At 56.7% G+C, this 17,967-nt stretch overlaps 1 protein-coding gene across 2 annotated transcripts in view; it reads right to left on the reverse strand.

Annotated features, from left to right (window-relative positions):
* ACOT7 (acyl-CoA thioesterase 7) overlaps window positions 1–17,967 on the reverse strand; it is an 81,846-nt gene that overhangs the window by 62,294 nt on the left and 1,585 nt on the right. Inside the window, exons 1-3 of one of the 2 annotated variants that reach the window (XM_021683390.1) lie at window positions 17,380–17,480; window positions 10,608–10,725; window positions 3,005–3,161 (exon numbers count right to left, since the gene is read on the reverse strand). In XM_021683390.1, coding sequence (XP_021539065.1) covers window positions 3,005–3,161; window positions 10,608–10,725; window positions 17,380–17,399 — 295 coding nt within the window. In that variant the 5' untranslated portion in view covers window positions 17,400–17,480. Of the gene's footprint in view, window positions 1–3,004; window positions 3,162–10,607; window positions 10,726–17,379; window positions 17,481–17,967 lie in introns of those variants that run through there. The other variant, XM_044913860.1, reaches the window with a different exon arrangement.

Below are 17,967 nucleotides of genomic sequence, written 5' to 3' on the forward strand. Positions count from 1 at the left end.
ATGTACGAGGGCGAGCCCATGGCGCCCGGGCCTGCACCGCCAGCACTTGGCCCCAACACAGTGGCCCCAGCGGGACAACAGGCTCCCTGTGCCTGGGAACCACAGGCAAATAACATGGAAAATATTTTCACTGCACTTTGACTGAGAGTGAATCTGACAACCTGCTTTTGGGAATAAAGATTTCCTGTTAGACTCTGCCAGAGCCAGCCTGACAAGCCGGTTTCCATGGAAACCCGGAGTGGCCCTCTAGACCCAAATGAGCACCACGGGGCAAATGAGGCAAAACATGCTAATTGTACTTTCTCCATCATTTAATAAAACCATCAAAAGACAATTGCAGCATTAAAAACACCTATTTTAAAATCTTAAGAGCTCCCAGCTATTTTCTGGAGCAATTTGCAACAATCATGTCCCAGTTAGCTTAATATTTTGACAGTTGCCGGAGATGAATGAGCCCTCTCGAAGGCAAAGGTTTGCTGGTTGTCTGCCTCAGCGTGTGCTGGCTCGGCTGCCTCCTGACAGGCGGCACAGCCCCGGAGGAGGGGGACACACAAGACAGGGGATCCCTGCCTCCTGGGGTCCAGTTCCTTCCCCGCCCCCCGTCAGAGTCACCCTGGGTCCACGGGGCCAGGCACTGCTGTAGGCGGCGAGGGGCCTGCAGGGACAAGGAAGCTACCAGCCCTGCCCTCACACCCTAGGCACGTGGGCAGAAAGACACACGTCAGGACAGAGAGGGAGGCCACGAGAGACACAGGGTCCCAGAATAAGAGAGATCTGCACGGATCCAAACTCGGAAAGACAGAGGGAGGACAACAGAGATGCAGATGCACAGAAGTGGCAATTACAGAAAGAGACGCAGAAATGAGAGAGACAGACAGACAGACAGACCCACGGTGGTGGAATGAGAAAGGAGGCATCTGGCCCTTCAGAAAGAGGTTCTGGGGCAAGATGACCCAGACACGGAGAATAGCCACAGTCCTCAGGGCTCCAAGAGCGGCTGCCCCCTTCATGTAACAGGGGAGGCCTGAGGGTCAGGAGGCCCCATCTCGAGAAGCAGAGCCCAGTGGGGTCACAGAGCCTGCCCCCTTGTCCCGTGAGGGTGGATGCCCGCAGCACCTCTCCTCACTACCGGTTCTTCCTTCACAGGGCACATCAGATCTGTGTGCCCATCCTGCAGGGAAGAAGCGAAGCCGAGGCTGAGCGACCAGGTGCTTGGGGGGCGGGGGGGGTACATCCTTACTGGTCGGGGAGAGGGCTGCCATCTCGCCACCACGGCTCCGGGTGAGAGCCTCCTGCCCCACAGTGGGAGCGATCCCTTAGAAGTCAGGCAGAGCGTGTCGTTCTAGACAAAACCCTCTGTCAGCTTCCCATCTCCGCACAGAAACACAAATCTTCCCAACAGCCTCTGTTCACGTGGTCATTCGTTCACTGCAACATTCATTCACCTGTAGTTATTAGCTCTTTGTCTGTTATGAGCCGAGAGAAGCTGCCAGGAAGGAAGACATGACCCTTTCCCTCCAGAGTTCATGGTCGAGGGCAGGGCTCCTCAGCCTCAGCACAAGAACATGTAGGACTGGGTCACCCTTCGTGGTGGGGACCCCCTGTGCGTGCGGGCTGCGCGGCTGCATCCTTGCCCTCCCGCCACTGGATGCCAGCACCTCTGCCCCGATGGTGACAACCAGAATGGTCCCTTGAGAGTCACCATGCTGGGGGTCCAAAGCCATGGGGCTGAGCTCCACTTTGTCTCCTGGCTTCTTCTCCATCACCCACAGGGAGACTTTTTTTCTGTTCCTCAGCGGCCCCTCCCCCATTTGAAGTCCCTGGCTCCTGCTGAAAATCACCATGAGAAAGCGACCCTGCTGGGACTGCCACGGGGGGAAGCTTGAAGACAGAGAGCAGCAGAGACAGTGACTTCCCGTCAAGCCCAGCACAGCCCAGGGGAGGAGGCCTGGGCCACAGAGAGACAGAGCACGGGGAACGATGACAGGGACCCCAAGGCCCCATCATGAGAAGACCATGCCCGGGACCCCTTTCTGTGCCACGGTCCCTTCAATGCCAGAGCCCCGGGCTCCCAAAGGGCCTGGCCACAAACACAGGGCGCAGGGATGCTGAGTGTTCCCCAAGCACAGGCCCTTGCTGGGCTAAATCATTTACTGCACCAGGGCCGGGCCTGCGGAGGTCACCCGGATGTTCCAGGTGGATAGCTGTGCTCTAGGCCCAGGGAGGGAAGAAGCCTGCGCCCCTGAAAGATCTCTGAGCACAGCACCTACAGGCAGCCGCGGCCAAGGAAGGGGCGAGGGGCATCAGGAGGCAGACCCAAGGACCCTGCCCTCTGCGTGGACGACGAGGGACCCAGAGGTGGGCAGCAAGGGGACAAAGGGGCCTGCCTTCCCCGTCAGCAGCCGCTTATAAAAAGCAGCTGCGCCACACTCCCCTGCAGAGCCTGGTGGAAGGATGAAAAGGGGTTTCCATGGTCACCACTCCGAGAAAGAGAATATTCAGATCAAACCAGAGTCAAAGGCATCGTCAAAGGGCGATAGAGTTCGCCCCAGTGAGCTTCAGCCTAAGCCTGGAATGCAGGGCCAGGGGTGCAGGGATAAGGGCAGGGCAGGGACCCCCCCCCAGCCAGTGGCCCCCCACCTCCAGGCAACAGCAAGGCGGGTGGTGGTCGGGGGAGAGACAGCAGGGGGCCGGAGGGCGGCTTGTGTCCTCCCAGCCCACTGCCACCCCTCTGCCCCTGAGGAGCTGGTCACCAGGCCTCCGCCCGGGGCAGGCAAGAGGCGCGGTGGCTGCACACGAGGCCCGAGCTCAAAGCCCACTGGGGGAGCACGCTGCCGGGACTCATTGCTTAACCTGTCCCTGCCTGCAGAGCAAGGATGGCAGAAGTATCTGCTCCTGGGTGGCGTTGGGAATGAAGGGACGTCATTCATGGTGGCGCCAGGGTCAGCCCCCATCAACGTGAGCTAGGCTGCTGCTGGCTTGGTGAGACGCGCGCACAAGTTACCTGTGAGGATGTTTTCGGACATCACATTGACCTGGACCTCCACGGAATGCTTGGAGGTGTAGGTGATCTCCGCACTGACGTGTGCCACCTCACCAATGCACATAGGCGACAGGAAGTCAGTGCGCTCGACGCGGGCCAGGGCGGCCACACAGCGCTCCTGCGGAGACCAGAGACAGGTTAGCCCCAACCCGGACGTGCTCCTCGAAAGTGGCGTTTCTTTTTCCCACTGTGAAAGTAACGCCATTTATTGACATCACACATTCCTAGTTGCAAAACCACGGGAGAGGGGCACGTGGGTGGCTCAGTCGTTAAGCGTCTGCCTTCGGCTCAGGTCGTGATCCCAGGGTCCTGGGATCGAGCCCCGCATCGGGCTCCCTGCTCCGCGGGAAGCCTGCTTCTCCCTCTCCCGCTCCCCCCGCTTGTATTCCCTCTCTCGCTGTGTCTCTCTCTGTCAAATAAATAAATAAATAAATAAATAAAACCACGGGAGACACAGAAAGGCCTCATGGGGACACCAGTGGGATTCTCTGAGCAGTGAAGGTTAGCAGTGGCTTCTTTTTTCTAATTTTTCTACAAAAGACGTGTATTACTTCCATAATGGAAAGCAAAAAAAGACATACTCATTATGGAAAATTTGGGAAATACACAATGAAGTAGACCAAGGAGGGAAAAAAATCACTCCTCCCATCCAAAGAGAACCCAGGGTTCTATTTCAGGATCTTCCTTCCCAGGCTCTTCTCCCCAAGAATGGGATCTCCCTGGTTCATTTGAGTTATTCAGTCTCATACAGTCAGGCAAACATAAACATACTTGTCCACAACCTGCTTTTTTTCTACTCAAAACAAGGAGAAATAACCTGCCTGCATTATAAATACTGCTTTGCAATCAATATTCCTTTATTTAAGTGTTATTTGTCCTTCAAATAGGAACCCATTTGCAGGACTCAAAATTGAAAGGAAGGAAAGGGTATAGGGTACCCGGTGTGCGTCTTGTCACTGGTCCCCAGCCACCCAGGACCCCTTCCCTAAGGGATCGACGCGGCCACCGAGTACACCCATGCCTGGAGGGCCGTCTGGACGGCGCGCGACAGTCTACGCTGGGGCTTGTTCTCTATCGAAGGTGACAGACTTCCTCATTCTTCTGCATGGCCCTTTCCATGACTGACGTCACGACACCCCATTGCAAAAGTATGTTTAATGGCCAAATAGAATGGAATATTCCATTATCAGAGACTTGGGTCCAGTTGGGTCCATTTGCTTATTACAAACAATCCTTTGATGGGTGTCCTTTTACTTAAATCATTTTCAGTATTGGGGGCTGTTTCCCAGATTGAAGGGACACTTCAGTGTATGTTCTCGAAGTACTTCTCAACAGGACAGCAGTGCCTCTCTCTCCCCCATCGCCCCCCCGCCCCCCACCGGGACTGGCACAAAGAACTGCTCAAACTGAATGACACAAGACGCTGGAGTCCCAGCTGTGGGACCTCAGACCCTCATTGCCAAGCAGAGCACTTGGCACGTCTATCGCTTTCTCCCGGGAACCAACCCTCTTTTCTTTTTTTCCTATTTTTTTTTTTTTTTTTGAGGGTTTTTTTTCCTAAGTTTTTATTTAAGTTCTAGTTAATTAACATACAGTGTAATATTAGTCTTGGGTATACAATTTAGTGATTCAACACATCCATACAAGGCCCGGTGCTCATCCCAAGTGCATTCCTTAATCTCCATCACCTATTTAACCCATCCTTCCACCTACCTCCCTTCTGGTAACCATAAGTAACTCTATAGTTAAGAGTCTGTTTCTTGGTTTGCCTCTCTCTTTCTTTCCCCTATGATTGTTTGTTTTGTTTCTTAAATTCCACATATGAGTGAAATCATAGGGTATTTGTCTTTCTCTGACTTATTTCACTTAGCATAATGCTCTCTAGCTCCATTCATATCATTGCAAATGGTAAGATTTAATTCTTTTTTATGGCTGAGCAATATTCCACTGCATATATATATATCCACATCTTCTTTTTTTTTTTTTTAAGATTTTTTATTTATTTATTTGACAGAGAGAGACACAGCGAGAGAGAGAACACAAGCAGGGGGAGTGGGAGAGGGAGAAGCAGGCTTCCCGCAGAGCAGGGAGCCCGATGTGGGACTCGATCCCAGGACCCCGGGATCATGACCTGAGCCGAAGGCAGTCGCTTAACCAACTGAGCCACCCAGGCGCCCCTATCCACATCTTCTTTATCCATTCATCAGTCGATGGACATTTGGGCTCTTTCCATAATTTAGCTATTGTTGATAAGGCTGCTATAAACATCAGGGTGCATGTATCCCTTCAAATCAGCATTTTTGTATCCTTTGGCTAAATACCTAGTAGTAAGATTACTCCATCACAGGGTAGTCCAACCCTCTTTTCTAGGAGGCTGGGCCCAGGTGTGCAAGGCTCTCCGGCTACGCCCAGGCTGGGTGGGGAGCAGGGAGTGGGGGATGGGGGCTCACCTCTGAGAGCCTGCCCATCCGGGCCTGCCTGCTCTGGTATTCGCTTTCCCAGCTAATCCTCGCGGCGCCCCTCGTCCACTGAGCTTGTGGTAACGGTCACTTTGAGCCCTGGTGGCACCTCCTGCGGAACCTGTGCAGAAGTCCACCTGCCGCCTCCCGGACACGCAACTTCCCCGGCCCACGTCAAGCCGATGGACCTGCCCCGCCTCTCCGGAGGGACAGCCAGGGAACCTGTACCTTCACACCTCCCAGGTGAGTCAGGAACACGGGGTTGGGGATTCGTCCAGTTTCTGTTCCTATAAACGTGCCAGAGTCAGGTCTCAGCAAGCAGGGGACCAGAGTGGCTGGGAAAGGTTCTAGGGCTAAGTTGTGGTCACTCTGATCTGCACCGGCCTCCCCCGACTCGCCCCCTAAGTCACACTGGCACTAAAACGAAGTGCGCCTCTAAGTAGACTTCTGTGGCTACAGCACCACCCACTGGCAGAAAGCTGGAAAGGCACCCGCAGAGCCGAGCAGCACAGGAACAGAGGCCTGCCTCTGGGCGGCTTGGTGGAATTACCCAGGCGCTGTCAGCAACACCCAAACCGGAATGAAACCAGGTGTCCTCACTGGAGAGCGGTTAAACTTTGGTGTGGCTACACTCACACATGGGTAGCACACATGCACATATATATGAATAATTTTTAATGGGAATGCAGCTTAGTCTTGGATGGACCTGAGCTCCATCTCCGTGTACTTCTTCCTGGGAGGAGGAGAGAGGATGAAATGTCGGTGTGCTGAGATGAAGGAGGTGAACGATGTGGGCAGGTGACACAGATTAGGCGACTACTGACCCTCTGACGCTCCGTCAGAGGGAGGGTCATCTGCTTCTGGGCCATGGCTGACTGCGGGTACACCAGGGGACCCGAGATCGCAGATCAGGCGGGAAATACTGGCATGCGTGGAGCCAGGCTCTGCACCTGGTGCGGGATTCAGGGGAGTGAGTCAGAGCGCCTGCCCTCGGCTTGGGTTCCGACAGGGGGACAGATGACAAATAATAGGACAATGCCCCCCGGTGGCAAGTGTTCTGAAGGGGGCAGTGTGGGAAGTGCTGGGGGTGGGGGGCAACCTCCCCACAGAGGGCGCACTCCGAGTGAAATGATGTCAATCGGGAGGAGGCAGGTATGGAGGTGTGTACCCCAGGGGAGGGGGGAGCAGGCGGGACTGCGCACGGTGGAGGCTGGGGGGGAGGGGTGCACAGCAGGAGGTGCAAGCTAAGGGGTCAGCAGGGCCTGTAGGGCCAGGGGAGGTGTGGGGCCAGGACTCTGCTGGAGGGGCAGAGAAGACAAGCAGACTGGCTGACTTTTTAGTCCCTGTACTTCAGAGTGGTGTGAACTTTTGGAAGGTGCCATTTCTGTTCCCTTCCATGACCTGGAACATGGACACAGTGACCCAGGAGGAGACAGAACAGTTCCCCACACTCTCCCAGGGAATGCTGTCAACACACACCTGCCACAAGACGCCCTCAGGCCTGGCACGAGACGCCTGGCAGAGGCCTCAAACCTGCTCTTCTGGGTTGGAAGCTGCTTGTTAGGAATCTTAAGCTTGGTTCTAAAAGAGAGAATGAATGTTTATAGGGCAGCCACTCCGGAGTCCTTCATAGGCAGGGCAGCCTAAGAGACAGGTGGGCTGCCTGGGGGCTCTCCACCGGTCTGGGGCTCGGGCAGCATGGGCCTGGGCCCAGGGCAGAGGCAACTTGACCGTGAGCTGTTGTCCAGGGGCCTAGCAGGGCACTGGGCCCGACTCAGGCATTCCGTGAAGAACAGGTGCGACTCAAAAATTCAAAAAAGGAGCCAATGAACATCTATACGCAGTAGGAGGATCTCCAAGCTGAACACACACCTCTGGCTGCCTGTGCCTCGGACACAGCCCTGGACCTCTCTGCTTCGGGGGCTTAAAGCAGGAGGGGCAGCCCCCCTCCCGGGAGCGCTCTCATTAGTCTACCCCAGGAAGTGCCCTCCGCCGTACTCCCAGAGGTGACCGGTATCACGGCGCTCACAGGGCTCAGGGGGAAACCATGGGGGCTGGGCTCCAGAGCGGCCACAGCACGTGAAGCCAGGATAACAGCTGCTGATGCAGAGCCAGAACGGACAGCGAGGGGCCCTGGGCTCAACTCCCAGCTCTGCTGCTCCCTGGCTCTTGACCTTGTCAGACTCAGAAGTAAGTGGGGCTGGCAGGGTGCCACCAGGACGTGAGGGCATGATCCGTGGAGAGGGGGCTGAGCCGCCCCCTCTTACAGATGCGTGGGGAGATCAGACATGGGCACAAGCGGGTCCAGAAAGGTCTGCCCCACTACTATGACCGTTTGGCCGGCACCTGCCCTACTCAGCGGACGCCACCGTAGAGGAGACCACTCTGTGGGACCTTCAGGAAGCCGTGTAACTTCTCTAGGCCTCCGCACCTCCCCCACAACGTGGGGTTAAGACAACGGTTGGGAAGATTCCGCAAAGAAAAGGTCAAGTACACAGTGTGGTCGCTGGTGCACCGTAAGTGCCTATTAAACGGAAGTGCTCCACAGGACACTGGCAATGAGCAGATCGCCAATGGGAGTCCACTGTGTTCCAGGCCTCCACCCGGATGCTGAGCATCCAGCAGGGACCGGAAGGCAAAAGTCCCTCCCTTCAAGGGGCTTACACTCTAATGGGGGTGGAGGAGAGAGGTGAGCAGACCAAAGATAAATGAGCAAAACGCACAATGTTCTAGGAGCGACAGTGCTGTGGAGAACAGCTCGGAGCAAGGAGGGAGCTGGTCATCAGGAAAGGCCTCGGTGGAGGTCATATTTACATAGACTGGAAGGAGGTAGGGGGAGCCATGCCGATATCTGGGGGAAGAGCAGCTCAGGCAGAGGGAAGGGGCAGTGCAAAGGCCCTGGGGTAGGAACACTGGCCACTCATGCAGCAGCAAGAGAGCCAGTGTGGCCCAAGGGAATGTTAAAGGGAGGGCATGGGACAGGAGATCCGGGAGCTGGCCGGTGCTCAGATCCACAACTACCCAGCAGGTGGAGCCAACAGGATCGGCTACCAGTGTCCACAACGGAAGAAGAATGGGGTCACTGAAGGCCCCAGGTTCTGCGTGTGGGTAACCGGATGCCACAGTCATGTACAGAGGAGAGGGAGACTGTGGGAGGAGCAGCCTGGGGACAGGTCCAGGGTGTCTTCGGGCCCATCAAGGTCAAGGGGCCAACTAAGTATCCAGATGGAGCCAACCAAGAGGTCCCAGCTGGAAACAGAACCCCAGGGCTACATGACGGTACTAAAGGCATAGACTAGATGAGACCTCCAGGGGGGTGGGGTGAGGGTGCCCCCTCCCTGACCCAGAGCCCCAGCGAAGCCCCTCAGAGGCCAGCACTGGCCCCCATGCCAGTGTCTAACCACCTGGAGCTGCCTGGGGCTCACACCCCCTCCCAAGCCCGGAACTTCTGCACCCCTACCCTGGGACCACCAGTCCTGAGACCCCTGCAAGCCAACATGTCAAAATGATCCTTCTTGTACCCCCAGACTCCCTCCGGGGGCTCAAAGCACAGGTTCGAGGCCAGGATTCATGGCCAACCTACCCCCAGCTTCCCCCCGTGGCCTCGGGCAAGCATGCAGCCTCTCTGTACCTCCACGTCCTCCCCTGTGCAACTGGGGTCACGGGGATAATAATGCCGTGTGGGGAGGATTATATGAGCAGAAGCACTTCAGAGCTTTGCAAAATGCTACCCAGCAGCAGTTATGTGGGTCCTCGCCACCCAAGGCTCCCCCTCCCCCATTCCGCCATCCGAAAGTTCTTCTTCCCAGTGCCTGGCCTCTCCCGCCAGGCCTGCCCGGACCCTCCCTGTCTGTCTCAGGGGGCCGCCAGGTGCTGGGCCCTCACGCCAGCCCCACCCCCAGCCCGCCCCACAGGCACAGGCCCATCCTCCCCGCCACCACCAGAGGGCGCACTCTGAACATGGCCTGGTTTGCCCGGGGAACTCCCAGGGCACCTGAACAAATCCGGACTCCTAGCTGGGCAGGGGAGCCCCTCCTTCACAGCACACCGAGGTCCCCCTCGCCTGTGTCCACCCATTAAAACGTTTACCCTAGGGGCGCCTGGGTGGCTCATTCAGTTAAGGGTCTGCCTTTGGCTCGGGTCATGATCTCTGGGTCCTGGGATCGAGTTTCATGCCAGGCTCCCTGCTCAGCAGGCAGTCTGCTTCTCCCTCTGTGCTCTCTCTCTGTCTCAAATAAATAGAATCTTTTTAAAAAAAGATAAATAAATAAAATAAAACGTTCCCCCTGGCTTGGTGCCCACACACACAAGCACACGCATACGCACACACACGCGTGCATGCCGCTCTCTCTCTCCTTCCCACTGCCCCTCCAGCCAGCATGCATTCCTCCTCTCATCACAGCAGGTGGCTGGCCCAGGCCCACGGGGACACAGGACACTGGGACACAGAGGCTAGTGGCATTGCATCTCTGCTGGCCCCCAGGTGGCAGTGCGGCACAAGACAGACCCCCCCCCTCCCCGAGCAAGGCAGTTGGGGAAGCCTCGAGAGGCAAAGTCAGGTCCCTCGGGGCTGGAGGCAGGGCAGGAGAGGATGGGCCAAATGCCCCCCAGCTGCCCAAGCTGCAAAAGCAGAAAGCCTGGCCCTCATCCCGGGCACTCCGGCAGGGCTTCGCTGGGCTTCCCTGGCAAGAGTGCCAGTGCTTGCCCAGGCCCCACCCCGCCCCTGGGGGTGTCGATGGGGCAGGGGAGGGGTCAGGCCCAGGAGAGCCAGGCTCCCGTGGATTCTAGAAACCAAGACTCTTCTGGAAGGAGGGGGAGGAGCTTAAAGGCAGCTCTCAGCCAGCTCCCAGCTTACTCTCTGACTGTCTCCCATCCCTCCTTGATGAGTCCCAAACGTCCCAAACCAAGCACCATTCCAACGGGTCTCATCCAGGGATTCCAGAAGTTCCCAAGGCCCAGGGGACAAAGGAGGGGAACACTCCAAGCAAACTCCTGTCCTGACCCAAGAGTGGTGCGATGCCGCACGCAGAGGGTCGCCAGGCCTCCTGGGCCTGGAATTTTCAGGTGATCCCAAGCAGGCTGGGTGACAGCCCGCAGATACTTACCCCATTCTGGCTGTTACAGTGTCGGGTGCTGATGATGGCCCCTGCCTCCTCGATCATCTTCAGGATGGTCCCACCGTGGACGTTGCCGGCCACATTGGCATCATCCGGTCGCATGATCCTAGGCCGAGGAGAGAGAAGCCGCAGGTTGAGGCCCTTGAGAAGGATGTCACTCATGAACAGCGACAACCCGGGGTAAGGAGAAGGTCCTCCAAAGAGACCAATGACTCCCGAAGAAGGAAAAAGAACTTTCCGGGAGTTTGGTCAGAGTGGGTTGCTGATCTGACAGCCCCAGACAAGGGGCTGCAGGGTCCTGTCTCCACGGGAGGGAGGGAGGGAGGCAGGAAGACAGCGGGACTGTATCCCCGAGGTCACAGGCACCCAGCCAGGAAGGGGTGAGAGCAGAGGCCTCTGGCAAAGGCAGCAAGGCGGCAGCATGGCCGTTGGGATTCCCAGCACACCTGCCCCTCCTGGTTCCCAGGCTCCCCAACGACCAACAGGGCTGAATGAGCACCAGGACATAGGCCGTGACCCCGTGGAAGACGACCCTCAGGAGTCCCAGAGGGGCTAACGCATGCAGCCTCGGCTTCTCTGAGAAGTGGAAACGTGCCACAGCTCTGAGACTCCTGTCAGCGGGGTAACACCCAGCACCACCTGCCCTGGCCTGCCGAGCTCCTTGGGGGCACCTGAGGGGGCTAAGTCCCCCGGGATCGAGAGCTGGGAGCCCTCCAGGGTCGGGGGAGGGGACTGAAATGCCACCCATTGCCCCAAAGAGGAAAAACTGCATCCCTGCTGTGGGCAGCCAGTGGTAGGGAGACTCCAAGAAATCTCTGGAATCCCAAGAAGCCAGCTTGGTGCTCCTACAGTGGGCAACCCCAGCCAAGCTGGCACCTTCCCTAACCACAGTCAGGCTAATGAAATCTGCCCTCAGCAGCCTCAGGCCTGGAGACAGGGGACGGGCAGAGCACACGCCACAGTTCCAGTGTGCCCGCCGACCACCTGGGCTCACCCAGCGCAGCCCCCAGGACCTGCACCCTCTGCTCCGGGGCTCGGGGCCAGGGAGCTCTGCCACCCTCTGGGGCTAGGATCTCCTGACAGCTCCACTCAGCAGCTCAGTCTAGCCAGTCAGACTCCGAGATCATTCCTGGCTCCCGCTCTTATGGGTGAGCTGGGCGACCTGACCAAACTCTCATTCTTCCACTTCCTTGTCTTTAAAATAGGCATAATAACTGAACCACTGCACTTGACCAGGGGAGGACAGACTCACATGAGATAATGCAGATAACAAGCCCAGCCGCAGTGCCTGGCACACGGCCAATACAATGCATCCTCACCAGCAGTATTCTTCCCTCCAGGTAAATATTTACCCAACCGACTGCAAGGTTGGAAGCTCCAAGACAGAGCCAGAAGGTGTGATTTTCTCGGCAAATGAGCATGGACATCTTGCCATGACTGACAGCGGACTGTTGCCCACCCCCAAGTGTGACCCCTTTGTCCTGGGGGAGAGCCGGCTATGAGAACCGAGACCCACTCAGGTCACATGGCTGTCTGGCCCTGCCTCACTGACTCGGGGCAGCAGTCATGGTAACCTGGGCAGAGGCCAGGGGAACCCCAGAGAACCGGAAAGAAGCTTCACTTGGCTTCTCAAACATCCATTTAAAAATATTTCTTGAAAAAAAAAAGAAGAAGAAGAAGAAGGTAGCAGGAGGGGAAGAACGAAGGGGGGGAAATCGGAGGGGTAGACGAACCATGAGAGACGATGGACTCTGAGAAACAAACTGAGGGTTCTAGAGGGGAGGGGGGTGAGGGGATGGGTTAGCCTGGTGGTTGGGTATTGAGGAGGGCACGTTCTGCATGGAGCACTGGGTGTTATGCACAAACAATGAGTCATGGAACACTACATCTAAAACTAATGACGTAATGTATGGGGATTAACATAAGAATAAAAAAATTTTAAAAAATATATATTTCTTGAGTCAACTCAAAATGGATAAAGACTGGAAACCATGAAACTCCTAGCAGAAAATACAGGCTTACGGTAAAAGCTCCTTGATCAGTCTTGGCGACGGTTTTTTAGATCTGGCTCCAAAACCAAAGGCAATGAAAGCAAAAATAAACAAGTGGGACTTGATCAAAGTAAACAAGCTTCTGCAGAGCAAAGTAAACCATCAATGAAATGAAAAGGCAGGGGCGCCTGGGTGGCTCAGACGGTTAGGCTCAGGTCATGATCCCGGGGTCCTGGGATCGAGCCCCACAACGGGCTCCCTCCTCGGGGGGAAGCCTGCTTTCTCCCTCTGCTTGTGCTCTCTCTGTCAGATAAATAAAATCTTTTTTAAAAAATGAAAAGGCAACCTACAGAATGAGAGAAAGTATTTGCAAATCATGTATCTGATAAGTGGTTAATATCAAATATATATATAAAGAGCTCACACAACAGTGAAAAAAAATCTGATTTTAAAATGGGCAAAGAGGGAACACCTGGGTGGCTCAGTTCGTGAAGCATCTACCTTTGGCTCAGGTCATGATCCCAGGGTCCTGGGATCGAGTCCCACGTTGCAGGGAGCCCGCTTCTCCCTCTCCTCCCAGCTCATGCTGTCGCTTTCTCTGTCTCTCTCTCCCAAATAAATACATAAAACCTTTATTAAATAAATAAATAAATAAATAAAACAGACAAAGAGGGGTGCTTGGCCACCTGAGTCAGTGGAACATCCGACTCCTGATCTCAGGTCATGAGTTCAAGCCCCATGTTGGGTGCAGAGCCTACTTTAAAAAAACTTAAAAAAATAAAACAGGCAAAGAAACCGACTAGACATTTTTCTAAAGAAGACATAGGGATGGCCACCAGGTACATGGAAAGGTGTTTAACACCACTCATCATCAGGGAAATGAAAATCAAAACCACCATGAGCGATCACCTCGCACCTGTCAGAACTGCTATGATCAAAAGGACAAAAGAGAACAGGGGTTGGCGCGGGATGCGGAGGCAAGGAACCCTCGCGCACAGTTGCTGGGGATGCAGACCGTGCAGACGCTGTTCTCCACAATCTCTAAAAAATTAAAGCCAGAACCACATGATGCAGCGATCCTCCTTCTGCGCATTTACCCCGAGGAAACCTAAGGTCGAGGTCAGAAGATACACAGGTTCATGACGGTGGCACTCACCACAGCGGAGCCCCCACAGCGCTCATCCGGGGGTGGGGGGGGTGAACAGATAAAGCTCTCGTGGGACACGGAAACCAACGGGGGGGGGACGGGGGGGGAATTCTGTCACTGCTGATGACAGATGGACCCGAGGGCATCACGCCGAGTGAAAGAAGTCGGAGACAGAAGGACAACACCATGTGATCTCACGTGCATGTGGAATCTGACAACAGGGAGCTCAGACAGAGAACAGCCCGCTGGCTGCTGGGGGCCAGGCAGGGGGGCGGCGGGGTGGGGTGACCCCCCAGGTAAACAAGTCCTGGGGGCGTGAGGACAGCACAGGGACTCCAGGTACCAGTCCTGCACCGGACACATGGAAGCTGCTGAGAAAGTAGATGGTCAACGCTCTCACCACAGGGGAAAAAATCTCCGAACCTGTGAGGCGACAGAGGTCAAGGGTCGCTGTAGTGAGCCTTCTGCCCTACAGACACGTACCAAACATCACCTCGCATGCCTAAAACTAACACCCCGTTCTACGTCAGCTACATCACAATAAAACCGGAAAGATAAAATAATAAAAATTTCAGAAACATTGTCCAGTTTTTAAAAATTCGGGCTTAAAAATAAAATTAAATTAAAAAAAAAACAAAACCTTAGCATTAGCCCGAATTTCTGAGGTAAGAGGTAGCCAATTTAAATAACAAAAACTGCTGTTATCAACCTCTTTCCTTGGTATCCGTTTTCAACTTAGTAAAGGACAGAGGGTCATTTCTGCCCAGAGGGTGGTCCTCCCGGGGCACAGGTACCAACCGCAGGGGCTGCAAGGGGGCAGGGGGCTGGCCAGGGAGAGCAGAGCCCCGGGTTCTAGAACTTTGGGGAAACCTGAGTCCAACCTTCCCTAGAAGCACCAGAGCCTGCCTCTGGGGGAGCCCAACTCCCCCCTCGGGGCTTCCTGTGCCTGTCCGTCAAGTGGAGCTGTGCCCCCATGGCTGGCCCACAGAAGGGCACACAGGAAGTGCCCACATCCGGCGGGGCACTGAGGAAGAGACTGATAAGGAGGCAGCCTTTGAGATGGTGCCTGCGGCCATCCTGCGACACTTGAGGGTCCCCAGAAACCCCACATCATCAACATCCGGCTGCCCCCAGGAGCCCGGGCACTTGGGAGTAAATGCCAGGAGCTCCAGACCACATGCTGTCGGGCACGAAAGCTCACTGGGATGCTTGCCATCCCCCACCCTTCCTGGTCACCCTGGGTCCTTTACAAATACCGTCCTAATTCCCCAGGCCAGCTGGCCACTCAGGCACAGGGTGCTGGCCCGAGCCTCCCTCCCTGGGTCCTGATCCTGACCCACACTCTGCAGTTACTGCAGAGGCAAGGAGACCAGAGCCCAGCTCACTCCACGCCCCTTGGCCCCAAATGGCCCCCACTGCTCAGGAGCTACTGGGCAGGGCTGTCCTGAAAGGCCAGTCACTCCTCGGGGCCTCTCCAGCTTGCTTCCCCAGAGCTCCCGCGCCCCTGGCCTGCTCACTCCAGGCAGGCAGGTGTCTGAGGAGCGAGGGCAGCCAGGAGAACATGTGGTCCCTCATTCAAATTTTGTTTTCCCATTTTTTTTTTAAGACTTTATTTATTAGAGAGAGTGAGAGAGAAAGCAGGAGCAGGGGGAGAGGCAGAGGGAGAGGGAGGAGCAGTCTCCCCGCCAAGCAAGGAGGCCGGCAGGAAGGGCCAAGGCTGTCCTCAGCTTAGCGCCCGGAAGCTGGGCAGGGGAGGGGGTTCTGATGGGCCCACCGACCACACCCGAAATGTCTAACTGGAGGGGGAGTTGGGATTTGGGGCTTGTGGCCTCCAGGCTGTGAGAACATAAATTTCTGTTGTTTTAAGCCACCCAGTTTGCGGTCACTGGTTATGGCAGCCACAGGATGCCCACAGTCAGGGGGGCGGTGCCCCACACACAGAAGACAGCAGTGAGTGACAAGTGAGCCCCACAGGACCTGGGGATTGTGGCTGCAGCCCGAGCCTGAACACTCAGCCCCTGCACCCCGAGCCCGGCCAGCTCAAGCCAGGCCCCAGCACCGGGGCTGAGCACTGCCCACCCCTCCTGCAGCCCGCCAGCATGGAGCCAGCCTCTCTGACTCTGACACCAAAATGTCCCTGCTAAAATACAACACTGCAGGGGCGCCTGGGTGACTCTGTCGGTTAGGCATCTACCTTCGGCTCAGGTCATGATCCCAGGGTCCTGGATCAAGCCCCGAGTACAGCTCCCTGCTCAGCGGGGAGCCTGCTTCTCCCTCTGCCGCTCCCCCTGCCTGTTCTCACTCTCTCTCTCAAATATATAAGATCTTTAAAAAAAAATAAAATACAGCACTGCAGCATGAGTTCCGTGGTAATTGGGGGTGGGGGAGGGTCCTCAATCCAACAGTGAAAGCTAAAATAGCTCTCTGAGGTAGAAGGTAGCAGGCAGCACCAGGCCCAGCCGGATTTCCGGGACAGATGAAGTCCTCTTGGGATTTCCACCTGCACCAAATACAGGCAGAGCCACCGGGCCTGCTGCTGTGGTCCAGGCGGGGGCCTGCAGAGCAGTGCTAAGGACACCTCACAGACTGTGCCAAAGGTCCCTGGGCCGGTCCCTGCTGGGCAGCGAGGGCTGTCCTGGGCAGGGACAACCCTAGGGAGCTTCTGCCCTGACCTAACCCACAGCAGTAGCTTCCTTCGTGCTCGGTGCAGGGAGCCGCCACCTTGGCAGAGAGACAAGGAAGAGCAGGCGTTGCCATTCCTGGTGGGAAAGGAGCTGTGGGGCTGGACCGGGGGTAGGCACATGCCAGGACCATGTGGGCTGGGGGATGGGGCCGATCCCCAGCAGGCACATGTGAACACCTCTTCTTTCTACGGGGGACCCTGCCAATCGGAAGCCCCAGTGACGCTGCTTATCCTCTCCAACTTGCTGCCTAAGAAGGTTCCAGCAAAGTTCCTTCAACCCCAGAGCCCCCACCACAGCCCCTAGGTGAGGCAGGGACGGAGAAATGGCTGGGCCAGGAAAAAGTCCCTGGGGCTCATCCAGGCCCCAGAGCAGGAGTGGGAGGTGCCAATCACACCCGAATGCCCAGCTCACACTCTGGCCGGGACAGGGGAATGAACCGGGAGAAGGTTCCAGGTGCAGCCAGCTGACCAGCACCCACGGATCCCAAGAACCCAGAGCAGGGGCGGCTGAGCCGGCAGGAAGCAGAGCGGCGCCCCGCACAACCACAGAACCCAGCTGGCAAGAGAAAGGGAAGCACCGGGAGCAGCAAGGCTGCCGAGAGAAGCAGCTGCCGCCATCCTGAGGCCTCCAGCCTGGAGGGAGAGTGCTGAGCCTCACGGCTGGCCTCTTGCGGGCATTCGGGGTGTGACCCTGCCGGGCTGCGGGGCAGGTCATGCAGGGGCTGGACTTCCGGTCCCAGCTGCAGGCCCACCTAACATCCTGAGACAGCAAGAACCAGAGCAGGCAGTTGTCCTTGGCCCCGTGAAGCCGGCCAGCCCACCCACTGGACACAGGGGCCGCATCCCCTCTCCCACCTGACCCTGTCAAAGTGCCCCAGACAGACGATCTGCGGCAGTGGCCCCCACAAGAGAAGGAGGGGGTGCGAGACGGGGTGGTACCTGCTCAACTGGGAAGCCATGTCCGCTGCTTCGTCCTGGGTCCCGAGAGAAGCAAGGGGGTTAGTGGCAGCCAAGCCACCCCCCCTCCCCCTCCAAAAGCACCGTCCCAAGTCCCCACCAAGCCAGGCTGCCCAGTCTAACCAGGAAGAGGCTGCCTCACCAATCCGAGGAGTCTACCAAAAGCCGGTTGTCATAGAAACCTCGCTTTGTAAATAATGACAGTGGAGAAGAAGCACATCTCTGAACCCTTCCGCTGCTGTGCCACGAGATCAAGAAGTCACACAGACGGGGGCCGAGAGACAGGGCAAACGCCCACCCAGACTTTGTCCAGGGTCTCGGAAAAGGCTGGGCCCCAGGCCCGGAGCCACTGCCAGCCTTCCACGGCCAGCGTTCCGAGCTTCCTGAGACAGACAGGGGAGGAGGGTCTCGGGCCAGCGTGAGAGGCACAATGAGGGGCCGCATCAGGGGCAGAGCCAACATCCTGCCCAGAGGGGTTGGCATCCGACACCTGTCCCAAGGCTACTTCCCAGAGCCCTAGGGGCCAGGTGAGCCACTGGAAGGGAAGTGGGTGGGGGAAGCAGCCAGCTC

The sequence above is a fragment of the Neomonachus schauinslandi genome, chromosome 4 (genome assembly GCF_002201575.2).
Source record: "Neomonachus schauinslandi chromosome 4, ASM220157v2, whole genome shotgun sequence".
In the NCBI taxonomy this organism is placed as follows: Eukaryota; Metazoa; Chordata; class Mammalia; order Carnivora; family Phocidae; genus Neomonachus; species Neomonachus schauinslandi.